Source organism: Pinus tabuliformis, chromosome 3_2 (assembly GCF_031772625.1).
Source record: "Pinus tabuliformis cultivar Carrire ecotype Pingquan chromosome 3_2, CPIR1, whole genome shotgun sequence".
Lineage (NCBI taxonomy): Eukaryota > Viridiplantae > Streptophyta > Pinopsida > Pinales > Pinaceae > Pinus > Pinus tabuliformis.
Genome location: NC_142302.1, coordinates 677,950,564 through 677,977,060, shown reverse-complemented (window position 1 = coordinate 677,977,060; position 26,497 = coordinate 677,950,564). Strand labels below are relative to the sequence as shown.

Sequence of the window (26,497 nt, the reverse complement as noted above, 5' to 3'; positions counted from 1 at the left end):
AAGATATTTACTCGCTGGTCATACACTGTTCATGCCGAGATATTTACGCTGTTCATGGAACGCAAGTCATGGTGATAGTTACATGCAGTTCAACGGTAAACGCTGTCATGGTATTACAATATGTATATATGTCAATAGAAATATATACGCACATCATTCATAAGACAGTCATGAAATGCTGGACAGTCGTGATACGCTGGGTAGTCATATGATATACCACGCAGATATATAAATGTAGGCCCTAAATCTGTTAGTGTGGTCACATACAATATATACGCTTCAGTATGAAACACTGATATATACAAGTCATATTCATTATGGGACACTGTCATATTGATGATGTATGGAACGCAGATGTATACAAGTCAAGGCAGCACATAAATGAACACAGTCAAGGCAGCAAGGTAAGGAACACGCTGTATGAAACACTGTCATATAGACAGTCGCATATATAATGCAGTCATGGGCAACAGCATTACGTGTGATCTGGGCAGCATGATGAATGGGCAGCATGATGCAAGAGATCATGGGCAGCATGATGAATGGGCAGCATGATGCAAGAGATCATGGGCGGCATGATGTATGGACAACATAGCAATTATGAGCAGCATGATCAATGAGATCATGGACATGAAAGGCAACATGATGATAATCATGATTATTGTAGTATGGTGCAATATGCAGTGGTGCAGTAGGTGGACCAAGATGCAGCACTATGATAAGTGAAGCCATCACCTTGGAGAATCAGTTGAAGCAGAATGTCTTCAACTGATCTCATTGTTATAGGAGATGATCTATGCTCAGATCTAGATAAGTCAAAGTGTTGACTTTTGTTGTAAATGTACTCTCTCTCTCTTTCTCTGCTGAACTTTGAAGATAAAAGAAGATTTGATCAAAGTGTTTCCCCACACATTGTGGGGTTTGTCCTTAGCTTGCGCCACATCTTGTGTCCTCTTGTCTTGGCTTGTCTTCTGCGATTTATATTTATGTTCTATCTGCAGTTTACTTTATGCTGATGTGATTGCTAATATGGAAAAGAAATTAAATAAATTGCTCTAGCATAGAACATACCTAAAATTAACATGGAATCAGAGATGAGGTGAAGACAATGCCCAAGCAAGAGTGAAAGAGCAATCACCAAAGGTAGTTGGGACAAGAAAGAAGGATCAATGGCTTCATCATAATTCACCTAGAGTGAAGTCGAAGCAGAGAATGTTATCAGAATGACGTAGCGGATGTTTCTGATGGCCTACCTAAAAGATCTGGGAAGTTCGGATCTAAGGGTGGAAGGAAAGGTAGATGTCTTGATGATAAGTTCGGCCCTTATGCGAAGGAGTGTCCAAATGACAGAGATGCAGGTCATCAAAGACACGGCTGACTCTTCAAGGAAACAAGGAACCCCAGTAATGGAAGTCAAAGGTTCAAAGGCGACATTCGTCGATGGAAAGGTACGTGTTTGAAAATAGAATTTTCAAATATGCTTTTGAGTTTAGGGATGTATTAAGTTACAGGAAGTCCACTGGGAACCATGTACATTGACGCATAACACCGGAGGTCTGTGAGTCAAATGGTGACAGGGAACCCTGAATTCAAAAGGAGCATGAAGGTACATGTCTGAGATGTACCGAAGGAAAATCTTATAAGGGGACCATCCCCCTCATGCCAGAGGTCCCCAGGTTTGGAACAACCCGAGGAGTTTGATTCATGATCGGAAATCTCATGCATGCAGAGCCCCCTATGGCTTGAAGCAAGACACCTCGAGCATAGTATGAGAGGATCAACAGCTGTCTGATGAAGCTGAGATTCACTAGGAATGAAATCGATCCAAACCATCCGAAGGTTGTGGATGATAGACCTCTCATACCGACACCTATGTCTGACTGGTGCAGACCCTCTCATTTGTAGAAGACAGAGGGAGTTGGATTCCGGACATATGTTTTGCAGTTAGCATGGTCAGCTCATATTTGGTTGAGCCTCACTGCCGGAAATATGAAAACTGCATGATTATTCGAATGCTGATTGGGCAGACAATGTGAAGGATCACTAAAGCACTTCTTAGTGTTGTTTCTCTTTGGATTTTGCTTCGATATCATGGATGAGCAGGAAGCAGAAGTCGGTTGTTGTAAGCACCGTCGAGACTGGATACATATCTACGAGTATGATCTCGTATGAAGCTGCCTGGTTGGGGAAGCTCTTCAGTGAGTTGTTTGTACACATGATGAATACCACTGTGATTCTCTGTAACAACTAAAGGTGGGATTCGATTATTGAGGAATCCCGTATTCGACGATTGCTCCAGCAGATAGACATCAGATACTACCTTATCTAGTATATGGTAAGTCGATGAGCAAGGAGGCTCCATCGCACTGAGATGATGTACAGGTCGCTAAAGCCCCAGGGGAAAGATCAAATCTATGATTTTCCCGAACGACTTGGAGTCGTCAAGAGACCCTTGTACAAGGGTCCTGCATATTGCATACATTGAGCTCTGGGAGCTCTGGGGGCTTGCAGTTCTTACTGGAGCAACGTACGACCACAGGGTGACTCACCCTCCCCTGGTGGTGCACACTGGGACAAGATGATTCGCTCTCTTGTGAGACAAGATGATTCGCTCTCTTGTGGAACAAGATGATTCACTCTCCTGTGTAGCAGGATTGATGTGTTCTCCATGGCGATTGTAGCAAGATTGATGTGTTCTCCTGTGAGGCCTGGATTGATGTGTTCTCCATGGCAATTGTAGCAGGATTGATGTGTTCTCCTGTGAGGCCTGGATTGATGTGTTCTCCATGGCGATTGTAGCAAGATTGATGTGTTCTCCTGTGAGGCCTGGATTGATGTGTTCTCCATGGCGATTGTAGCAGGATTGATGTGTTCTCCTGTGAGGCCTGGATTGATGTGTTCTCCATGGCGATTGTAGCAGGATTGATGTGTTCTCCTGTGAGGACGGGATTGATTAAGTTCTCCTGTCGAGGCATCCTACCCATGCAGTCTGGGACTCATGGGAAGTACCTCTCATTTGATCAATGAGCAGGGAAATGAAGTTAGGGACCATAGTAGTACCGATGGACGCATCGCTGTATCTACCGTACTCCCTACGCTAGGATGACCTCCATTGATCTGGGATCAATGATACTGGTCTGGGACCAGTGGTAGGAGTTGTACCATACTATGACACTGACTTCGGGTCGGTTGAGACTGGTCTGGGACTAGTGGTACATACTCTGAGACTGACTTTGTGTCAGTGCAGTACTGGTCTGGGACCAGTGGTAGGAGTTGTATCATACTATGACGCTGACTTCGGGTCGGTTGAGACTGGTCTGGGACCAGTGGTACATACTCTGAGACTGACTTCGTGTTAGTGCAGGACTGGTCTGGGACCAGTGGTACACTGTCTAGCCCTGCGATACTGGTTTGGGATTGGTGGTAGCAATTGTACGTACTATGACACTGACTTCGGGTCGGTTGAGACTGGTCTGGGGCCAGTGGTACATACTCTGAGACTGACTTTGGGTCAGTGGAGAATGGTATGAGACATTCTTGATCAATTCTTCTTCTTCATAGTTTAGCAGAGCAAAGTTGAGCAGAGCAGAGCCAGCAGAGCTAGCTGAGACAACAGAGCTAGCTGAGACAACAGAGCTGTGCAGAGCAGAGCTGAGCTAAGCAGAGCCAGCTGAGACAGTAGAGCTGAGCAGAGCCAGCAGAGCTGAATAGAGCCAGTAGAGCTGAGCAGAGCAAGCAAAGCCAGCAGAGCTGAGAAGAGCAAAGCAGAGACAGCAGAGCTGAGAAGAGCAAAGCAGAGATATCAGAGCTGAGCAGAGCAAAGCAGATCTAGCAAAGCTGAACAGAGCTAGCAGAGCTGGGCAGAGCAGTGCAGGGCACTGATGGCAGAGATAGTACCATCGGACTTATGGATCAGCGGAAGGAGTTCTCCCTAGTTGAGAGAGAGTGTTAAATTTGGCAACTAGGGCCTAAATCCATGTGGGTTAGCTTATTTAAGGCAACTGATATTTTTATTGGATCCCTCTCATCGAGAGGTGTAGGATTGATCCAAAGATCATCCGATTCCGATATGTATTTATGGAGATATGAATTTATTTAGATTATGGTTTTATTATCTAGCCGACCAGCTCTTACGTAGGCTCAAGAAGCCCAAACGTCATGACTATTCATCATATATGTTTTAGTATAAATATAGAGGACTTGAAGTCATTTTATCACACATTCTTGATGAGATCTCCTCTCCACGTCTTGGGTTTTTGGAGGAGAATCACAAAAAGGAATACGTTGACCTAGTATGATGATGCCCTAATGGAGAATGCAGTCATGAACTAATACGCTGTTCTAAGCAGCCCTAATCAAAGTCAATGGATGCCTTTATATCGCTGTACATAGAGGATCATATACGCTGTATGAGATACGCTGTTGTCTAAGCACAGTTCATAGAGATACTTACACGCAAATCATACAGCCAATGTGATGCCCTAAATACAGCGCAGAAATCAACATAGACGCAGCAAAATCTATGTGTTGGGTATATATATGAGGCCACAGTACAACGCAGTCATGGTCCTGGAGATGTTCATGGTTACGTTCATATGCTGGGTATAGACTGTTCATGATGAAGCTGCAGTTAGAAGGAGCACTGTCACCGTTATATGCATGACGTAGAAACAATTCAAGAAGACTCGTTATCCGCAGTGAATACGCTGTATGTATGTGCTGGTCGATGGACAGTGTACGCTGGTAAATGGGCAGTGATACGTTGTGACCTATCTGCAACAATATATTTATATACGTAGGCAAACAACGCAACAAGATATATATATATATATATATATATATATATATATATATATATATATATATATATCCGCAGGCAATGGCAACATATATATATACACAACAATAGAGAAGATATTTACTCGCTGGTCATATGCTGTTCATGCTGAGATATTTACGCTGTTCATGGAACGCAAGTCATGGTGATAGTTACACGCAATTCAACGGTAAACGCTGTCATGGTATTACAATATGTATATATGTCAATAGAAATATATACGCACATCATTCATAAGACAGTCATGAAATGCTGGACAATCATGATACGCTGGGCAGTGATATGATATACCACGCAGATATATAAACGCAGGCCCTAGATCTGGCAGTGTGGTCACATACAATATATACGCTTCAGTATAGAACGCTGATATATACAAGTCATATTCATTATGGGACGCTGTCATATTGATGATGTATGGAACACAAATGTATACAAGTCAAGGCAGCACATAAATGAACACAGTCAAGGCAGCAAGGTAAGGAACACGCTGTATGAAACGCTGTCATATAGACAGTCGCATATATAATGCAGTCATGGGCAACAACATTACGTGTGATCTGGGCAGCATGATGAATGGGCAGCATGATGAATGGGCAACATGATGCTCTGGGCAGCATGATGCTTTGGGCAGCATGATGAATGGGCAGCATGATGCAAGAGATCATGGGCAGCATGATGCAAGAGATCATGGGCAGCATGATGCAAGAGATCATGGGCAACATGAAATATGGACAACATAGCAATTATGAGCAGCATGATCAATGAGATCATGGACATGAAGGGCAACATGATGATAATCATGATTAGTGCAGTATGGTGCAATATGCAGTGGTGCAGCAGGTGGACCCAGATGCAGCACTACGATAGGTGAAGCCATCACCTTGGAGAATCAGTGGAAGCAGAATGTCTTCAACTGATCTCATCGTTATAGGAGATGATCTATGCTCAGATCTAGATAAGTCAAAGTGTTGACTTTTGTTGTAAATGTACTCTCTCTCTCTTTCTCTGCGGAACTTTGAAGATAAAAGAAGATTTGATCAAAGGGTTTCCCCACACATTGTGGGGTTTGTCCCTGGCTTGCGCCACATCTTGTGTCCTCTTGTCTTGGTTTGTCTTCTGCGATTTATATTTATGTTCTATTCGCAGTTTACTTTATGTTGATGTGATTGCTAATATGGAAAAGAAATTAAATAGATTGCTCTAGCATAGAACATACCTAAAATTAACAGAAAGGCAGGTAAAACCTCGTCAGAAAATACTAGTAAGTACGTTCCACCACCATTATGAAGTGAAGGAAAACAACAATTTAATGTCGAAAGAAAAAAGGATGGCAAATGCTGGAAGTGCGGAGACAAGTATTATCTAGGACACAAATGCGCAACACAAAAATTGTACAACTGTGAAGCTAAACAAGAAGAGGAATCCTCAGAAGACAGCTTCGACGAAGAGGAAAATGAAGAAAATGCAAACCCTAGTCTAGAATCAGAAGACAATATGCCACGAATTTCCATAGCAGCCATCACAGGGATAGCTCAACCACAGACACTGAAGCTTAAAGGTTACATCAAGAAGCAAAGCGTTATTGTGATGGTGGACTCAGGAAGTACGCACAACTTTGTAGATGTCAATGTTGCAAAAAGATTGAACATCTTTGCTTACCCGGTAGTAGACTTAAAAGTTATGGTAGCAGATGGAAAGCAAATAGATGGAGTTGGCAAGTGCCATAAAGTTAAGTTGCAATTAAGCGACTATGCAATGGAGTCCAGTTTTTATACGGTTCCCCTAGGAGGAGTAGATGTTGTTTTAGGTGTACAATGGTTAAGAACACTAGGCACTTATTCAGCAAATCACATAAAACAATTCATTAGATTCAAATGGGATGGACGGAAATATCAGTTGTTTGGGTTTCAGGCACCACCAACACAAGTCATCTCCGCTCAACAGATGAAGAAGCTTATTCGCAAGGGGGCACCAACATTTGTTGTGCAATGTCAGCACTTGGAATTATTATCGACAGAAGGGACTCATCAAACATCAGAGATTTCATCCTTGATCCAGAGATACGAGAAGGTTTTCCAAGATCTACCAATGAAGTTACCTCCGGAAAGGCAAATTGAACACATTATCGAAGTCAAAACCGACTCAACTCCAGTTAGTGTCAAGCCATATAGTTATTCCCATCATCACAAGACAGAAATAGAATGCTTAATTCAAGACCTGCTGAAGCATGGAATCATTACGAAGAGTAGAAGTCCATACCCTGCACCCGTAGTATTGGTTAGAAGGAAGGACGGATCTTTCTGATTATGTATAGATTATAGAGGCTTAAACAAAATCACTATTAAGCATAAGTTTCCGATTCCATTCATTGGTGAAATGTTAGATGAATTACATGGTGCAGAATATTTTTCCAAGTTAGATCTAAGATCAGGTTGCTACCAAATACGAGTAAGATTAGAAGACATCGAAAAGATAGGATTCAGGACTCGTGAAGGGCATTAAGAGTTCAAGGTCATGTCATTTGGATTAATAAATGCACCAACCACCTTCCAAGCAACCATGAATGAGCTCTTTCACCCTTACCTTAGGAAGTTCGTATTAGTTTTCTTCGATGATATTTTAGTCTACAGTACGACATGGAAAGAACATCTCAAACATCTAGAAGAAGTATTGTCTGTTTTGGAAAAGAAACAGTTTTATGCCAAGCTATCAAAATGTACGTTTGGGCAGAAGGAAGTTGAATACCTAGGTCATATTATATCAAGGGGAGGAGTCCAAGTGGATCCCAACAAAATCAAGGCAATCAAAGAGTGGCCAAAACCTAAGAACATATCTAAGTTAAGGGGATTTTGGGTTTAACAGGGTATTACAAAAGATTTATAAAAAACTACGCACATCTGACAGCACCCCTGGTGAATTTGTTAAAAAAATGCTTTTAAGTGGGATGACCAAGCAAACAAGTGTTTTGAGAGATTAAAGGAAGTGATGTCAACCACACCAATACTAGCAACTCCAGACTTCTCCAAACCGTTCGTAGTCGAATGTGATGCTTTTGGGTTTGGAATTGGAGCTGTATTGATGTAGGACAACCACCCTATAGCATTTGAGAGCAGGAAACTTAATAAACATGAAGGCTTAAAATCAACATACCAAAAGGAGATACTCGCTATCATACACGCTCTGATGAAATGGTGCCAATATTTGCTTGGAAGTGAATTCTCAATCCGAACTGACCACAACAGTCTTCAATTCTTACTTCAGCAAAAGACATTATCAACAAAACAACAAAAGTGGATGGAGAAGTTGTCAGCTTTTGATTTAGAAATATTACACAAGAAGGGAAAGGAGAATGTCGTAGCTGATGTACTCTCACGTAAAGATGACGATCACACAACATGTGCCGCCATGATAGTCGTTCCGTAATGGTTCGACGAAATACGAGCCGAATATGCCAAGGATAAGGATTGTGACTCCATGATTAACAATATCAGTGAATATACCAACTTCGAGTGGAAAAATGACATCTTATGGTACAAGGGGAGAATTTACCTAACACCCGCATCCAAATTTAAGGTGAAAATACTAAAGGAGTCTCTCAATTCACCAACAGCGGACATGTCGGATTCTACAAAACTTACTACAACGTCCGACAGTCATTCTACTGGAAGGGTATGAGCAAGGAAATTCAGAAATATGTTGCAGAATGTGATATTTGTCAAAGAAACAAGAGTGAAAATGTTCCAACTCTTGGATTGCTACATCCACTACACATTCCAAATCAGAAGTGGGAGGAGATTTCAATGGATTTTATTGAAGGACTACCTGCATCTGACGGAAAGGATAAAATATTTGTAGTAGTCAACAAGTTCACTAAATATGCCCACTTTATGGCTATTAAAAACACTGACACAACCAAACAAATCGCTGATGTGTTTTTTAAAAACATTTACAAACTACACGAGTTTCCTAAGGTCATAGTCAACGATAGAGAAGTAAGGTTTAAAGGGGAATTTTGGAAGGATTTTTGCCATCAAGCAGGAATATCCCTTAATATGAGTTCGGCCTATCACCCCTAAACAGATGGGCAAACCGAAATCATTAATAAATGATTGGAAACATATCTTCGTTGTTTCGGTACAAATAAACAAAACAGATGGACACAGTGGCTTCACCTGGTCGAATGGTGGTATAATACCGCATACCACACGTCAGCTAAGATGACACCCTTCCAAGCCTTATATGGTTACGAGCCACCCAAGTGGAAGGACTTTGCACTCCTTGATTCTAGGGTACTAGCAGTTAAGGACCACTTAGGAGAAAGTCAAAGAATCATCAACTTACTAAAAGAAAATCTAACCATGGCCCGTAATAGAATGAAACAACAAGCCGACCAACACCGTTCCGAAAGAGAGTTCGAGGAGGGAGATTGGGTCTTTGTTAGACTCCAACCTTATAAGCAACTATCACGAAGAATAAATTGTCACCTAAATATTATGGACCGTACCAGATAATTAAAAAGATAAGTAGTGTAGCTTATGGGTTAAAGTTACCGGATAACTGCCGAATCCATAATACCTTTCATGTATCAAGTCTCAAAAAAGTATGAGGGCAAAATCAAACAGCGCAAACAGAAATACCAGAGACTGATGAAGAAGGAAGAATAGTCCTTGAACCTGAAGGTATACTTGCTACCCAAGAAAAGGTTTTACGATCTAAGACAATAAAGGAATACCTCATCAAATGGAAGAGGTTACTAGAGGAAGATTCGTCTTGGGAATTAGAATGTTTCGTGCATCAACACCCAGGCCTACCTATGCTTTGAGGACAAAGCATTTTAAGGGAAAGGCAATGTTATGAACTTAAAATCATAACAATTAAATAAAATATTAAAATATTAAAATGTTATTTAAATAAATAAATTATTAATTATAATCAATTAATTAGCAAATAATTAGTTAAATGAAGAGAGATCAGTGAATTCCTGATCATAGATCATTGCCCTTACTACCTCCATTATGGTCCTATTCTTCCTCTCTGCAACCCCATTCTGCTGAGGGTTGTAAGGTACCATGAGCTCCTTCTTAATCCTTGCCACCCTGTAAAAATCCTAGAACTCATTGGAGGTATACTCACCCCCATTTTTTGATCTCAACATCTTATTCTTCTTCCTGGTCTGGTTCTCCACAAGAGTTTTGAACTCTTAAAAAACTCACTAAAGATTTCACCCTTAGTCTTCAAGATGTAGATCTAAGTCTTCCTAGAAAAAATCATGTATGAATGTTACAAAGTACAAAGACCTTGTGATCAACTCCACAGACATAGGACCACAAATGTCTTAGTGCACCAAGTCTAGTACTCCATTATACCTAGTCTCGCTATGAGGAAATGTGGCCTTGGTCTGCTTACCAAGTGCACACCCTTTACACACTCCATCCTGCTCCACTTCGATCTTTGGAAAACCTATAACCATTCTCCATAACATTGGAGTAGCCCTGTAGTGTAGGTGTTCCATCCGCATGTGCCAAATATCACTTTGGTTGTCGCTCACATGTATGAGAGCCTTCATTGGCTATCCTCAACAGACAGAGATTTTTTTCCCTTCTCCCAGTTACTTCTTGCTAGGATCAGTTCCTTTTGACGCAACAACCACTTCACCTCCCATGAAGATGACTTCTAGTCGTCTGTCTTCTGTTGAAAAGTGTGCAACAAGAAATGCTTGTTGAGAATGCAACAAGATGATGGAGCTTAGTGGAAAGGAGTCGCCTTCACTAAGTGGTCCTGCAGGCAAGTTTTGGCGCAAAGTCTATTTTTAGACATATGGATCATGGTCTATGAGTTGCAGTTTGCTGTTTATGGATGATTGGTCATGTTGGGAAAAATAGATGGACTTCTATTTTTGGATCACAGCAGGAGTGATCAGAGTCTATTTTTAGACTGCTAGTCAAAAATAGAAAAGTCAAATATTATTGTCTCATAATAATATTTAGACTATAAACTTTATCTTATCCTCTTGGAGCACTTCAGTTTGAGCTACAGATGTGGCACATGCAGTTGTCAGAAGGAAATATGCTTTCTTTGTGGGTCAATTGAGCTATTGCATGCAGGACATCAGTTAGAACTCATGTGGTTGAGTTCTGTGGAGTTGGATGAGCAGTTAATGGAGTTGTGTTCAATTTGACTTAGTTAAACTAGTTGTATTTAGTCTAATTGGCCAATAGACTAAGTGATGAGTTGTGTGAATTAGTTATTAATTAATTCACTAATTATTAACTCATAATGCAACTGAAGAATACATCAGTTAACTCAGTGCATGTACAGTTCAGTGGAGACAGGTGTTAGAGGTTGAGATTGCTATCAGTTGTGACTATAGTTGTGCATGAGATCTTGCACAATCAAAGGATTGAGTATGCCCATGAGAATTGCATATGCCCAGTGATATAGCCTGTGCTCACGTGATTTCCAGTGTGAGTGATTTTTCAAGGTAAATAGAACTTGGAGCGAGTTTGGATTCATTCATTCTCAGCAGGTATTGTGTAGTGGAGGCAGGCAAGCAGCGGAGGAGATTTGGAGATCAGATTTGAGCTGTATTGTGTGTAACAGGTGGAGATAGTGCTGGATACTTGTGAAGAGTATTGTACTATGTAAATTACATGTTCTCAATCATTAATATACAGATAGTGTGGGGTTTTCAGCTGTAAGCTTTCCCCGGGATACATACTGTGTTAATGTGTGCATGTGATTGATGTTTCATTGTTTTTAATGCTGCTAAATTGATGATCAACGTAGAGGAGGTTATGTATTATGCATGTATTCCGCAATAGTGTATAATCGGGATAATCTCTGTGAATAAGTGTTTATTATTCAAAATTTCTACATGGTATCGGAGCGAGCTGATTTGTAGAAGAAGTTCTACATGATATCAGTGCTGTTGATCATCAGATCTACTATTCAGGAAGTGTTTACATTCTATTTCTTTAGGCAGAGCCTGTAATCGGGCCAGGTAGCCCTGGATTCATCCTTCTTTTGGAAGGTGAGATATCCAGTGAATGCCCATACAGACGATCTCTGTACAAGAAATACTTGAGTTTTGCGCTGGTGGAATTCGAATATGCAGCAGTGTTTTCTTGGTGTCAAAGTTGAAATGTCTTTCAACGGATTGCGATTGGAGTATGCCCTTGAGGGAAGATCGAACTATATTGCATGGAAGGACAGGATGGAGGCGGTGTTAGATGATAATGGGTTGAAGGAGTTCATAGATGCGGATGTCCCAAAACCTACTGATGCTACTCAAGTTGGGGATTGGCAAAAGAAGACAGCAAAGTGTCGAAGGATTCTGTTGGAGGGCGTGAGGGATCACATTGTGTCCAGCCTCCATGGAAAGGCTTCTCCATATTTGATGTGGAAAACGTTGACAAAATTATTCCAAAGCAAGAGCGACCAGAGGAAGTTGGCGCTCAAGGATAAACTCAGAAACATTAGGTGTGAGAATGGAGACAGTATGCCCCAGTATCTCACGAAGTTCACCCAATGCCGGGATGAGCTGGGAAGTGTGGGGGTAACTGTTGAGGATGAGGATATGGTGAGTCTAGCACTCCTTGGCCTTCCTAAGAGTTGGCATAGCTACCAGGACTCGGTGAATGGAAGGGAGAAATTGCCAGGATGGGAGAGACTTTGGTCGGATCTTGTGCAAGAGGAGATTAGATGGCGCACCAGAGACAGTTCTTCATCTATGCATGATGAGGAGAACTGTGCCTTAGCGAGTAAGGCGAAGAAGGGGAAGGGGAAGGTTTCTCTTTCCGAATCTAGTTCTTCCAATGATGGGAAGAAGGTTGACAAGTCGAAGGTGTGATGCTTTCATTGTCATGAGTTGGGCCATTATGCTACTAATTGCCCAAAGAAGAAATCCAAGAAGGGATCCGGGGAAGGATCTGAAGGTGAGGCAATCTCACTTGCTTCGCAGTTTGAGTTGGATTTCACACTCTTCGCATGCATGGTTTCATCCATGATGGCAAGTGGTTGGTTTCTTGACAGTGGAGCTTCTTTCCACATGACCGGTGACAAAAGTTTGTTCAGTACTTTGGAGGAGAAAGATCTCCAGATACTCATAGCGATGGGTAATGATGAGAAGTATAGTGTCTCAGGTGTAGGCACGGTTATTTTTTAGAGGGAGCATGGAGCTCGCCTTACCTTGACCGATGTCAAGTATGTACCAGCACTGGAGAGAAACTTGGTGTCGATCGCGATGCTGGAAGATAGAGGCTATGATGTAGTCTTCAGTAAGGGAAAGGTTTTCCTTAGACACATCATCACTAGACAGATGAAGCAGATTGGTTCACGGGTCAAGAACCTGTATGCTCTTGAGGTTCAAGATGCATGCAAAGCCTTGAGCAGCGAGGCAACTGATGGAAACTTGGTGGTTGAGAGGGAGCGTATATTAACTCTCAACATGCAGAGCCAGAAGAAGTCTCAGACGATTGTGGAGGAGCCACGATTGGTGCAGCAGCTTCAGGAGGTTGTGGAGCAGCCACAACAGGGGAAGCTGAGAGGAGATCGAGCAGAGACATCTTCTCATGCAGAGACCTCCAGTAGGGGGAAACTTCGAGCCAGGTGGGTTGAGGGATCGCATGCAGCCATACCTCCAGGTAGGAGGTGGGGTGATGTGGTTTGATCGTCCCAAGGAGGAGGGGCAGGATCCTTGAGGTACCCAACCTCTTGGATGAGACCTTGCTACAGGAGCCCCAATGTGTAGTAGCAGGAACTGACTGATTGGGTAGAGACAGATGCGGATGGAGCGGCAGAGAGAGCGATAGTGTAGGGAATCCCAAGACAGCGCATAGCATGCAAGCTGCAGCAATGCGAGAGGCACAAGTGTTTTGCACAGTGCTAGGTGGCACAGAGAGGTGTGCAATGGTGCGAGATGCATGGAGATGTTGCAGTAGCACAGATGTCAGAGAGGGAGCACTTGTCAGCAGCAGGTAGAGCTTCAGCATCAGAGTATGTTCCTAGCCCAACAGAGTGGTCAGTTGGGAGTGTTTTTGTTCCAAGTGTTGTTGGAGCAAAGTGGACCGGGTAGATGTGTTGCATGCAGAACATTCCAGAGTTACAGGATCGGGTTTGAGAGGAAGCCTTTCTTGTTGAGAGGGAGTGTTGAAAAGTGTGCAACAAGAAATGCTTGTTGAGAATGCAACAAGATGATGGAGCTTAGTGGAAAGGAGTCGTCTTCACTAAGTGGTCCTGCAGGCAAGTTTTGGCGCAAAGTCTATTTTTAGACTATGTCTATTTTTAGACATATGGATCATGGTCTATGAGTTGCAGTTTGCTGTTTATGGATGATTGGTCATGTTGGGAAAAATAGATGGACTTCTATTTTTGGATCACAGCAGGAGTGATCAGAGTCTATTTTTAGACTGCTAGTCAAAAATAGAAAAGTCAAATATTATTGTCTCATAATAATATTTAGACTATAAACTTTATCTTATCCTCTTGGAGCACTTCAGTTTGAGCTACAGATGTGGCACATGCAGCTGTCAGAAGGAAATACGCTTTCTTTGTGGGTCAGTTGAGCTATTGCATGCAGGACATCAGTTAGAACTCATGTGGTTGAGTTCTGTGGATTTGGATGAGCAGCTAATGGAGTTGTGTTCACTTTGACTTAGTTGAACTAGTTGTATTTAGTCTAACTGGCCAATAGACTAAGTGATGAGTTGTGTGAATTAGTTATTAATTAATTCACTAATTATTAACTCATAATGCAACTGAAGAATATATCAGTTAACTCAGTGCATGTGCAATTCAGTGGAGACAGGTGTTAGAGGTTGAGATTGCTATCAGTTGTGACTATAGTTGTGCATGAGATCTTGCACAATCAAAGGATTGAGTATGCCCATGAGAATTGCATATGCCCAGTGATATAGCCTGTGCTCACGTGATTTCCAGTGTGAGTGATTTTCCAAGATAAATAGAACTTGGAACGAGTTTGGATTCATTCATTCTCAGCAGGTATTGTGTAGTGGAGGCAGGCAAGCAGCGGAGGAGATTTGGAGATCAGATCTGAGCTGTATTGTGTGTAACAGGTGGAGATAGTGCTGGATACTTGTGAAGAGTATTGTACTATGTAATGTTACATGTTCTCAATCATTAATATATAGATAGTGTGGGGTTTTCAGCTGTAAGCTTTCCCCGGGATACATATTGTGTTAATGGTTGCATGCGATTGATGTTTCATTGTTTTTAATGCTGCTAAATTGATGATCAACGTAGAGGAGGTTATGTATTATGCATGTATTCCGCAATAGTGTATAGTCGGGATAATCTCTGTGAATAAGTGTTTATTATTCAAAATTTCTACATCTTCTACCGCCAAAACTAAAAGGAGATTGTTCTCTAAACCTAGTATGTCTAACCTAGTACGTACAACACCTCGTTCACCTACATGATACCTAGCCGAGTCCATCTGATACTCAATACTATCAATGCCTTCCATTGCATTATCACCAAGCTCTATGTATATCCTTATGTTCCTTGGTCACGCTAGTGAAAATGTCTCGAGATCCCGTCATGTGACGAGATGTCCACAAACCAAACAACCCTTGATGGTTCTAGAAAGGCATGATACCAAGGCAAAGTTCTTCTCACACTTTTGAGCGATCTCGTCCATCGATGCAATGGTTGTCTTTCCCTTGACCTTCTTCCTGTTTGGACACTGACTGGAAAAATGCTCGAACTTGTGACATGCAAATCACTTGACTTTGCTCATGTCCTTCTCCATTTTATTCTGTGAAGGTCCACCTCCACTCTAGTTCTGCTTGGCCTCCCCTTTGCCCTTTTTCACTTGTGTCGCAAGAGCAAGCTCATCTTTCTCTTCACTATTCCTTTGTTGTCCTCCGGTCAATGGGTCTCCCAGATCTCCTTCTAGATGAAGTCATCCCACAAACGACCCCAATCAGGAAGGTGTTTCCTAGCAAGGATCCCATCCACAAAGGTGGTCCAATGCTTAATGCCACCCTTTAGAGCTACTTTCACCAACTTCGAATCAATCACAGTTTCCCCAACAACTGCAATCTCATCACAAGCCTACTAGATCTTCGTGAGGTAAGATATTACAGTCTCTGATTTGTTAATCCTGATGTTTATTAATTTCTCCCGCAACACCATTTTCCCGTTTTCGTTTGTGTTATGATAAAGGCTAGTTAGGGCTACCCACATGACATCCTGTGTCCTTTCCTGATATGTGAGGAATTATATGATCCTTCACACCATCCAAAATTATACACCTCGCTTTCATATCCTTGAGATTATACTCTACTTCAAGGTTTGGATTTGAAGGAACCTAAATGTCTACGTTCACAAGATCCCACAAACCATTCATTTTTAGAGTCATGGTAATTTGCTCCTTCCAAGTATTCAAGTTAATGACCCCATCCTGCCTGTCTTCATATTGCAAACTATTCAGTGATGCCATCTTCACAAATCGACCTTGGCCATAAAACCCGAACTGCAAAATTAAAAATAATTTACTGCTATTAAAGAAATTTGTTGCTGCGAACCCTAGTGATCTTGTATTTCTCTCTCAGAGTTATCTAGAAAGCTTTAATACCATGTTAAATTTTCTATTACCAACCCAAATTTATTTTCTCACGACAATTATTTATTGCCAACAATTTATTTAATTAACCAAATAAATTTTGAATCATCAAAAAATAAAATCATTGATATTTTAACCTTTAGAAATATATGCAACAAAAAATAAATATATGGAGAGATCAATCACACATTGCAAAAAATAAATACTAACAACAATTCTCCATCATTCATTAATATGGAAAAATAGGGTTTTCGTCCCACAAGGAATAACAAGGAAAAATATATTTACTGGAACATGTAACTTGGCCCCCACTGGATGAGCGGCCTCTGGAAATTGGCCTCTGAAGGAATTCGGCTTGCAGAAATTTGGTCCAACAATCTTCTAGCAAATCGACTCTGTTCCTTCCCTACAGGCTGCCATTGCACATCAGGAAATTCAGCCTCCAACAAATCGACTTCTCCAATTAAATTGACCTCCCTCTCTCTTTCGTAACTCGGCCCTGCTATCTCCAGCAACTCGGCCTCCTAGATGGGTCCTCGAATCCTCCTGTAGTCTTCTTCCTCTGTGTTTTAGTCTACTAAGCCACTCACACTAGAGAAAATTGCTTTCTCTTGTGGTGTCTCCTCTCTTGTGTCTTCACCTCTTCCTTAGGCTTCTTTCTATAACCTTCATTAAGCCCAAATCCCTAACCCTAATCTCTCTTATAGAATATATTGGAGGTCAATGGTTGAGATCTTTTCTAGGTCACTTAAATAATTAAATTATTTATCCTTAGAAAATGACTTAATAGTCCACAATAATTAATTGACTTTAATTATTGTACTTTTCCTAAGTTAGACTTAAGAAAGAAGAGATAAATCATTGACTCTACCAAGCAAGCACTTAAAGAGGCATTATATCATCTTCCACATGCTAAGACACCAAGCCCATGTAGAGACCTTCTGAAGCTATTATAAGCTTCAACATAGAGGAAGCCTGGGTAAACTCTTGCCACCCTCAAAAATCTCTAAAGCCTCTCACTTTCAACTCCATTAAAATGATAACACTTGCCCATTTGAACTTCATCTTCTTTTTTATTTTTAAATGGTTCAAACAATCTAATTGAATATTTTCCATCTTTATCATGCCATTTAATCCTTTTGAAATCAAATTCAAGGTGATGGGAGAATTTCTTTAGATGAAATTTGGAGTTCCGAGGCAAATAATGGAACAAGTGGGTTGGAATCTGCATATAACTAGGTTGGCTGTTACATCTGCCCAGAAGAATTGTGCTGAGCACCACAATTGAATCGAATTTTCACATTAAAAATAATATGAATTTCGACTTTTGTCACTAGTATCAATTCAAAATTCAAAATTAAAACATAATGCAAAATTTTAATTTCTATTTGCACATTTAGAATCAAGTCTGCGAGTTATCACTCTTCAATTTTTAAGATTTTATGATTTGCTCATGCACAGTATCTAGTTTCAAGTTAGAAAATAAGAGTTTAGAGCTTCAATTCATCTTTTCATGGTTCAAACAAAGACTAAGAATGCAGTTCACTGAAATCCATAATTTTTATCATATGTATTCTGTAACAACCTGTTTTTGACAATGATTTATTCCCAAGTTTAATGGGTTTAGAAATATAAATAAATTTCATTTAGATCGAGGACCTATAATCAATTTTGATTCCATTTCAGTGTGGTAGGATCTAGGGCCTCCGATGGTGATAATGATATTGAATTTTATATTACTCGTCCTTTTCTGCGATTTTTGTATGAATTCCATTTTTGTACTAGGCACATGAAAAGTTTATTTAGAGCAAGAGTGATATCAGTACTGATTTTATTCACACGTTCATAGTTTGAATATTATGTCGTTCCTACAGCCTTATATTAAATCAACTGTAACTCATATATCATTTTGGCCAAATCACTAATTGCTCTTAGAAATTCAAATAAAAAGTTTTCATAGATCAGCATCATTTATTGTTAAAGTTTTGAGTTATAATTTATGAAGCGTAATGGTAATGTCCTTAGAGGAAGTGCATTTTCTTTTAAATTGTTGTCAAAATTTTGCAGATGATGATGCTATATAAGTTGGATAGAAGTCGTTCTAGAAATTTCTACGTGTAACTGCACTTTTCCTGGAAGTAAATAAACTTCCGTTTCATTATTTTAGAGTTATGTATTCTCATTTAAATTTATTTTTCCTTAACTTTATTTATGATATTACTGTATAGAGGGAAGTGGGGCTTTTCATAGTCTGTTGTATATGTTGTATATCTCTCAGTTCGACTGGCCACATTTGTCCACTAGTAGACATTAATAATTTAATAAAATCTATCTAAATTTGTTCTAAAATATTAATTCATTAGTTAGTTTTGTTCAAGGTATCAGCTTTTGTTAGATTGTTTTTTCACACTGACATGGATTTTTGAGGCAGAAAGAAGAATATTTCATTATAGAAATCTTTTGTTGCTTCTACTAAGATTTTGTATTGAACGTACACTATATGGTTGAGGTGAATGATTGTAAATCAACTTAATAGAGGTGGTGGTGATATTTGGGCAGTATGTTGCAACATCGCGGGAGCTACTAGCACAATTGACTGGAGAGAGTTCACGAGAAGGCTTACCAAGGTGTGTTTACTCTGTCTCACTCCGCCCTGTAATTTTCTTTCTTCTTTTTCACAGAACTGTGTCCCTGCAGAAAAAAAAGTTAAAGAAGGTGAGCGTTTAATGTTAGTAAACCTACTTTGTTTTTTATATGCTTTGGAAAAAATGCTTATTCACTCACTTAACTTACATCAAGGTACCTATGTTCAACGAATTGATCTAGGTTGATAGCTCTGAATTAATGGTGATGCTACTGCAATGATTTTGTATGCCTGGTTTCTTTCATAGCTGCTGTGGAAAAACCACTGGTTCATTCATTTATATTTTTACTTACTCCAGAGTACCTATGTTCAATGAAGTAGTCTAGGTGGATGTTTCACGTTGATGGAGATTTTAGTATAAAACTATGCACACTCACAATGTAGCACATAGTTGAAGAGAGATAAGATGATTATATTAATGCTGAAATGAACAATGTTCATTTACTGAAGAAATATTCAACTTAAGAAGGACAATAAACAAAAATCCATATAGGACAAGTTATAAATATAACTGAACAAGATATGATGAAAGATATAAATGTTTACAATGCCATCTGATGGTGTACTTGTAGCATTAACTAGTAGCCATGGTTGATAAGTCATGTCCTTTAGTCAGCATTTGTCATTTCATTTATTGTGTCAGTTATTAACTTATTATGTATTGTTATTATTATTTATTTGGTATTTAGGCATTTATTTATGTTTATTCCATTGCCTATTGTTAATTTTTCCTACGCTAGCAAACCAGCAATTAGTTCCGAGGAGATTTACGTCTACTAAATAAAAGCACCAGCTAGGGAGTTAACCAAATAAATATAGCGAAAAGCAAACAATACCTATCTCAATCACGAAATTGACACAACAGATTCTGCCCAATCAGAGTTCTTCATTAAATTTCCTCAAAACTTACTTGGGCTCCCTTCTTGGGAAGATGGCCCAACTGAGGAATTACATACAACATTAGATTTGATCCAGTTGATCAAGCCCTCCTTGGTTGATCTGGATCTCCTTGCTTCCCCCTTCCTCGGACTCAACACACATAGAGTATCGCACTCCTCACTGAGATGGCTCTCTTAGTCTTGTGCTATTGTATGGTATCTTCTCACTCTTCCTAGCCTTGATTTTATAACTTTATATTGAGCTAAATCCCTAACCCTAATCTCCAGTGATTGATGGCCGAGATTAGATTTGGCCTCCCTTGAGATCAAGGGTTGAGATTAAAACATAATTGCTGAAGTAATTTACCTTTTCTAATTTTACTTTACATTAGCAACTTGCTTACACTAGAGCAAGTGTTCTAGGGAGATCTTGGGCGACTTCTGCATGCCTAGACACTTAGGCTTGTGCAGAAGCACCTGTCCAAGCTACAAACATCAACTCTCCCTCTTAGCGAGGGAGGTACTTCTGCCTCTTGGAATTGACTTCGATCCTGCATTTGCTGCCTTGGTTGCTCCCTTTGAATTGGAAGGCTTTCCTACTCTTTAGTCTAGAAAATTCTTGAAATCAGACTACCTTGGCCTAGTTCCTAGAACCCTTTTGCTCCTGAACCTCCTATAAGGTCATCTCGTGCCAAGAGACCTTATTGACAGATTTGGGGGAATCTGTTGACTACTCCTCCCCTCCTAAACCTAAACATTGACTGCCTCTGAGATGCTCAACCTTCGAAGCTACCTGCTCCTTGTTCTTTGTCACAACTTTGCTTCTCCCTGTGCTAAGTCCTTCTAGCGCCCTTAGGAAACTTGCTAGTTTATAGATCTGCTAGTATCTCACTTGAGGATCTGTCTTAGTCCTTTGAGACATCAACGAAATCTACTACCATACCTTTGACTGGTACGATCTTGAGGGTTGACCTTTGCCAGTTTTGTTGGCAAACCTTGTTGGTATTGTCCTTTGTACCTGTTACCACAAAATCTAGCAGTCCTTGGAGAGGGAAACCCTACAAGACAAATAGCTAAACTAAGTGCTAATAATGGGTAGAGGCCCAATGGCACCTCAGCAAAAACACCTTGCTCTTTATGAACTTTCATTGATGGGAGGAGTCCCAGTAGGAAGGAGATCACTTAAAATAGATAGGCTAGGTATATGGCACAAAGTTATCAAGCTAGAACTCATTCAAGAGAGAGACTCAATAATGTTTCAAGGCTTCAAAGAAGAAAAATGCTCTCAATGAAAAGCCTTAGAAAAAGGAGGCTCAAGACCTAGGGTTTTGAGATTTTAGATGATGATACGTATTCACAAGGTGAAGCCTCGAGAGTAAAGGCTTCGTATGATATACTTCAACAAGTACTAAGCTCTTACAACCTTCAAGGAAGTCCTCAAGTTGAGGGTAAAAGAACTAGGGTTTCCCTCTTGGAGCAACACTTAGGGCAAGATATTTTGTGGATGACCACCAAACTTGGAGAATAGGTAGCCTAGACCCTAAGCTTGATGTTTAGGCTCTCAAATCACCAAAAAGCCTCCCTAAAATTTCGTTGCAAGCCCTAAATTTTCACCCTAGCCTTAAAACGATCGATTTTAGGAGAGAAACTATGGAGAAAATTTAGGATTGATCACCAATGACTTGGATTAGTGCCTTGTCCTTTAGGCATATGGAGTCAAGGATGTGATAGATAAGCCAAATTTGTTGCTAAGGAGGCCAAAATTTGATGCCCTAGGTATCAAAATTCCAACATTTACCCACTCAATGATAAATGGAGTTTGATGGAGAGTTATAAGAATTCCTCCACTAGGAACATTCATTACATGTTATACAATGAGTAACATATGCAATTCTCAACTAGATAGCCTTTAAAATTTATTTTCAATAAATTAGGGCACAATCAAGCATAATCTAGAAGCAACAATTCCATACATTAGACAAATTCAAAATGAAAATCTTCAATAATAGGCACTTACATGATAACATGTAGTATGTCCATCCATTCACCAAATAAATAGCTCCAAAGACAATCCAAAATAGTTTCCAAACATCAAAATGCATTCCAAGGATCTCCAGTAGCCAAGAAGGAACAACTGTGAATTCTCCTATGAGCTCTAAATTCCCCAAGTGATGATGATGAGAGACTCAAATGAGGTCTCTCTTATTTATACATGTCCAATGAAGTCTAATAATAGCCTAAAGCCCCTATTAGTTGTCAAATGATGGGAAAAACTAAGTGTGGTTACAAGCCAACCACATAGCCAATGTAAAATCATAAAGATTAACCCACAAGAGGGTCGAAATGCTAACGTCATCACTGCGTGGGCCTCTTGGAGGCATGTGTTGAGCTCTCTTGGTGCCAAATTGAATCAAGAGGGCTCCAAAAATCATCCTCTAGGGGTTGAACCCTAGATATCCATGCAAATCATCTTGTGGACCCTAGTTTTGTGTTTGCGTCACAAAATGGGTCTCATGGGTCTCTTGGTTGTAGAATAGCCTGGATTTGCTCCAACACTGAGGGCTTGGAGAATAGTGCTAGCCCTCGCATCTCTCAAGGGGTGAGACAAACCTCATTTGGGCCTCAGATCAACTGCGAAACTGTGTGCACACTGCTAAGCTGACTGGTCTAAGTGCATCATCTCATGAATAGTGTGGGGCAAAGTACAAATTGTTGTGGTGCTGAAGATGCCCATGGAATGATGGTATGCAAGTGAGAGGAGTCCCATGGCTCTCAATGCTTCACCTATAGGGTGTCATATGCTCCTCTAGTGGACTTAGGCCCCAGTTAAGTTGCCCAACCCATGATGAAATCCACCTGCCAATCACACATAATGTCCAGTGTTGCATCTTCACCATTAGGTACAGTTAATCATTGGTGCATGTAAGTGAGCCAAGCTTGTTAGTCAAGGGAAAATTGAGACTTCATATGGGGCTCCTCTTTCAAATTTTTGGCTTTAATCTCGTAATAGAGTTACCTCCCTAGGTAGGAGTGGCTATTAGAGGATCCTATTTGGTGTTCCTAGCCACTAAGGGGAAAGACATGTCCCTGGTACATCCTTCAGTCAATAGGTGGCATATGAATAATGATGAAACGAATGGGGATAAAGCGGTTCTCAGAGCCAAATGCCATGGGTACAAGGATAACAATAATGAGGACGTCCACATATTGGGTGTATAGGTGTGAGGAGGGAGCAATCGTGGATACATGAGTTACACCAACCTTTGTTTTTCTAACCCTCTTTATTTGCCTTTTGCCTTTTCTTGATTTTTCCTTTGTATTACTACTCAAAGCTCTAGGAAATGAGCATGTTGTGAATGATGTATAGAAGTTATTACCCCCTTAAAGGTGGGGCTGTTCATCGCCCACTAGGGCTTGGGATGTGCGTGGGTTGATGTGATGGGGCACTCAATGGTCCTAGGAACCAAGGTGATGGGCATAATGATACGGGATAGAGTTCATGCTTGGCTTTTGGCCACGTGCTATTATTAATATCCTGACCATCTTTTGCATTTTATGATATTATTTTTCTTTTGTTTCTTGCTTGTGGCCATGATATGATTCTTTTAACTTTCTTTTAACTACATCAATCTTTGGGGCAACATTTCTAGGCCCGACCTAGATACGTGGACATGGGGAGGGGGTGTGCCAGTGCCTTGTGGACCCAGAGAAGGGAAATGGTGGAATAGGGTTTGTAATGTGCAGAGGGGAGTGAAAAATATGGAATGGCAAAATGGGACCACGCTACCAAAATCAGGGTTTCCCAAGTAGTGTCCTTTCTAAAGCCATAGGCCAATAGGGGAGATCCTGTAAGACTAGGATTTAGGATTAACCTCCCATTTAAGGTGAGGCAACAAAACCATGGTTAAAGCCCTTCCTTCTTCCAAGTCACTCAATAATCCATGCCCAAAATGTCCAAATGAAAAACGAGCATAAGCACCCGATTGCACAATGAAAAGCATATCTTTTGGGTTGGATTTCAGACCTTTTAACATATTCTCTTTACAAATCGGCGAGGAAATATTACAATTGATGCAAGTGGTGGAGATAAATTGGCACATCACATTGGCTACAAGGTGGTTGTTAGGGGCTGCTGGCTGGAAGAAGATGAATAGGAGAAAAATTCTCCTAGGGCTACCTTCTTTTGGTGGGTCACAGTACCATGATTGGTCGACCACTATCGACTCATGCTTATTGTGGCAGATCCTATGCCCAATGACTCTGCTCAATGACTTTGCCTGCAACTGCTTGTTGGCTATCGTGTCTCGAAACTACCTGATCATGCCTAGCGCAACACTCAACTTGCGACACCATCCTTTGTAGCCCTATCAACTTTGCCATAGTGCCTTCTTGGCCTCGATGGTTGTTGAAGGTTGGTAGCTTGGAAGGTATTTTCGGTTCGAAAGGTCCTTGGCGATTTCGGGTTTGTTTGTTGGGGTTTTGCACCCATGGAAAAACATTTGATATTTAAATTTAACTATAAGTTGGCTTAAAGGTCACATCAGCTCAAGTTGACCAGTAAGGCCAAGAGACAAACCCCTTGGAAAGGTATAAATACAAGGTGAAGGATCATTCTTCTTATGTGGTGAGCAAGAGGGCTAAAAGGGCGTAGCTGAAAGCATCAAAAGGAAGTCACAAGAGATGATAGCAAGGAGGTCGAGTTTCCATGGATTAGGGCTAGCTTTGAAGGTCTAAAGGAGGCCACAACCACGGGGGAGGCTACGAGCCTAAATAGCCTAGCCGCAGCTAGATTAGAGGTTGCACGTGTGGAGAAAGAAGGCCATAAAGCAGCCACATCAGAGGAAAACAAGCTGCAACTGACCACAAGCCTAAGTAGAAGTGGCCATAGGGCTGAGGAATAGGTTTCAGCCACAAGGAGGTTAGTCGCAGGGCCTAGAGAGGCATCTACAACCTAGTTAGGTGTCCCACAACCACAAGGAGGTTGGCCATAGGTGGATTGAAGCAACCCACAACTAAGGAGAATAGAACACAGGCCTATTGTGATTGGTAAAGGCTTGTTGTAGCAGTAAGCCAGGCTTCTAAAGGTTAAGAGTAGCTGATGAAGAACTCGTAAAGGCTACCTGAAAGAGAAAAGTGTTGGCTAAAAGGGACTGCAGGCCAGCTGTGAAGGAAAACAAGGGACAACTCAAGGCTTGAGGGCTAAAGGAGTATGGCCAGGTATTAATAGTTGTACAACAATGTAGTTAAGAGTTGTAGGTATTGATAATTAGGCAGGAAAGGCTTAGAGGACAAAGCCTCAACCCTAGGAGATTTGTTCAAGGGCTAGACTTTATATTTTGGCATTTGTACAGGGTTGTAAAGGGCCACTATCCCTGGTATGAGAGCCCTGTGAGTTTTCATATTAATGGAATTGTAAGAAACAAGTTTTGGGGCATAACTATTGTGTGCTATCATTAATCTATTTGTTGGTATATTCCACTATGCAAAAGTTTGAAGTTGGGTTAGATTTGTGCATAGCTGGCAACTTTGAGAGTGAGTTGTGGCACTGTTGCAAGAAGTGACAATGTTGTCAAGTGAGTTGTGGCACTGTTGCAAGAAGTGACAATGTTGTCAAGTGAGTTGGTCATGTATGCTTTGTGAGACATGGAGCAAAATGTTCAAACAAGGAGCTATGGATTATTGTAGCTTGGGATGGCAGAATGGGAGCTTTGGTGGATTGGCAGAGAACTCGATGCACACCAATATGTTGAGTGGAGGGTTGTCAATACCATTGATTGACTTCTGTTCACTTGTCAAAGTAAGTTGCGACAACTCAAGTGCCTTGGCAAGGAATGCTTTAGGATGCACGAGGTAGCTTCATATGGATTGCAGCTTGATGAGTTTTGTGAGATAGTATCTTCATTGGGTTGCAAAGTTGCACATCAGGTAGTGGAGCCATGTGCATATGAGGTGTTTAACCCAAGAGGATCAGGACACTTGTAGTGTTTGTTGATGTTCTAGTCCAATCAAGACTAATACAAGATTTCAAACCAATAACTACTTCCAATGATACAATTTAGAGCATTCCAATCATTAAACAATTACACATGACAAATTTCAACCACTAACTTCTTCAATAGAGCAATAGAGATCACAATAAACAATGAGACAAGAGACACCAAAATTTATTGGGACAAAACCCCACAAGGGGGAAAACCCAATAATCTTTCCTTATGAGAGAGAATTCAATTCATCAAAATGTACATCAAAATATTCCAGTAAAAATGCCAATCTTTGACCTCAATAAATGCCAAGTCAAACCAGTCAAATGAGAGAGAAAAGTCAACATTGTCCACGTCAAAGTTTGCAACAGACGGTCGAATTTCATCCTGAGGTAGTTGATGAAAAGGTGCCGAAATTTGGCCTGCAATTCCATAGTTAAAGTCTCGGTCAAATCACAGAAGTTGACTTGCGGTCAACTCTCAGTCAACGAGCCAAACCAAAAGCAAATATGAGGTCAACCACATTCAATGAACCATAGATAATTTTGGCCTCCAAGATCAGTCAAAAGC

General features: G+C 40.7%; 1 protein-coding gene across 4 annotated transcripts in view; it reads left to right on the top strand.

Annotated features, from left to right (window-relative positions):
• The window catches only part of LOC149182459 (uncharacterized), a 328,907-nt gene that overhangs the window by 125,541 nt on the left and 176,869 nt on the right, over positions 1-26,497 (top strand). For all 4 annotated transcript variants that reach the window (XM_089416850.1, XM_089416851.1, XM_089416853.1 and 1 more), the window contains one exon: positions 18,984-19,051. In XM_089416850.1, the coding sequence (XP_089272976.1) occupies positions 18,984-19,051 (68 nt within the window). The remainder of the gene's footprint in view (positions 1-18,983; positions 19,052-26,497) is intronic.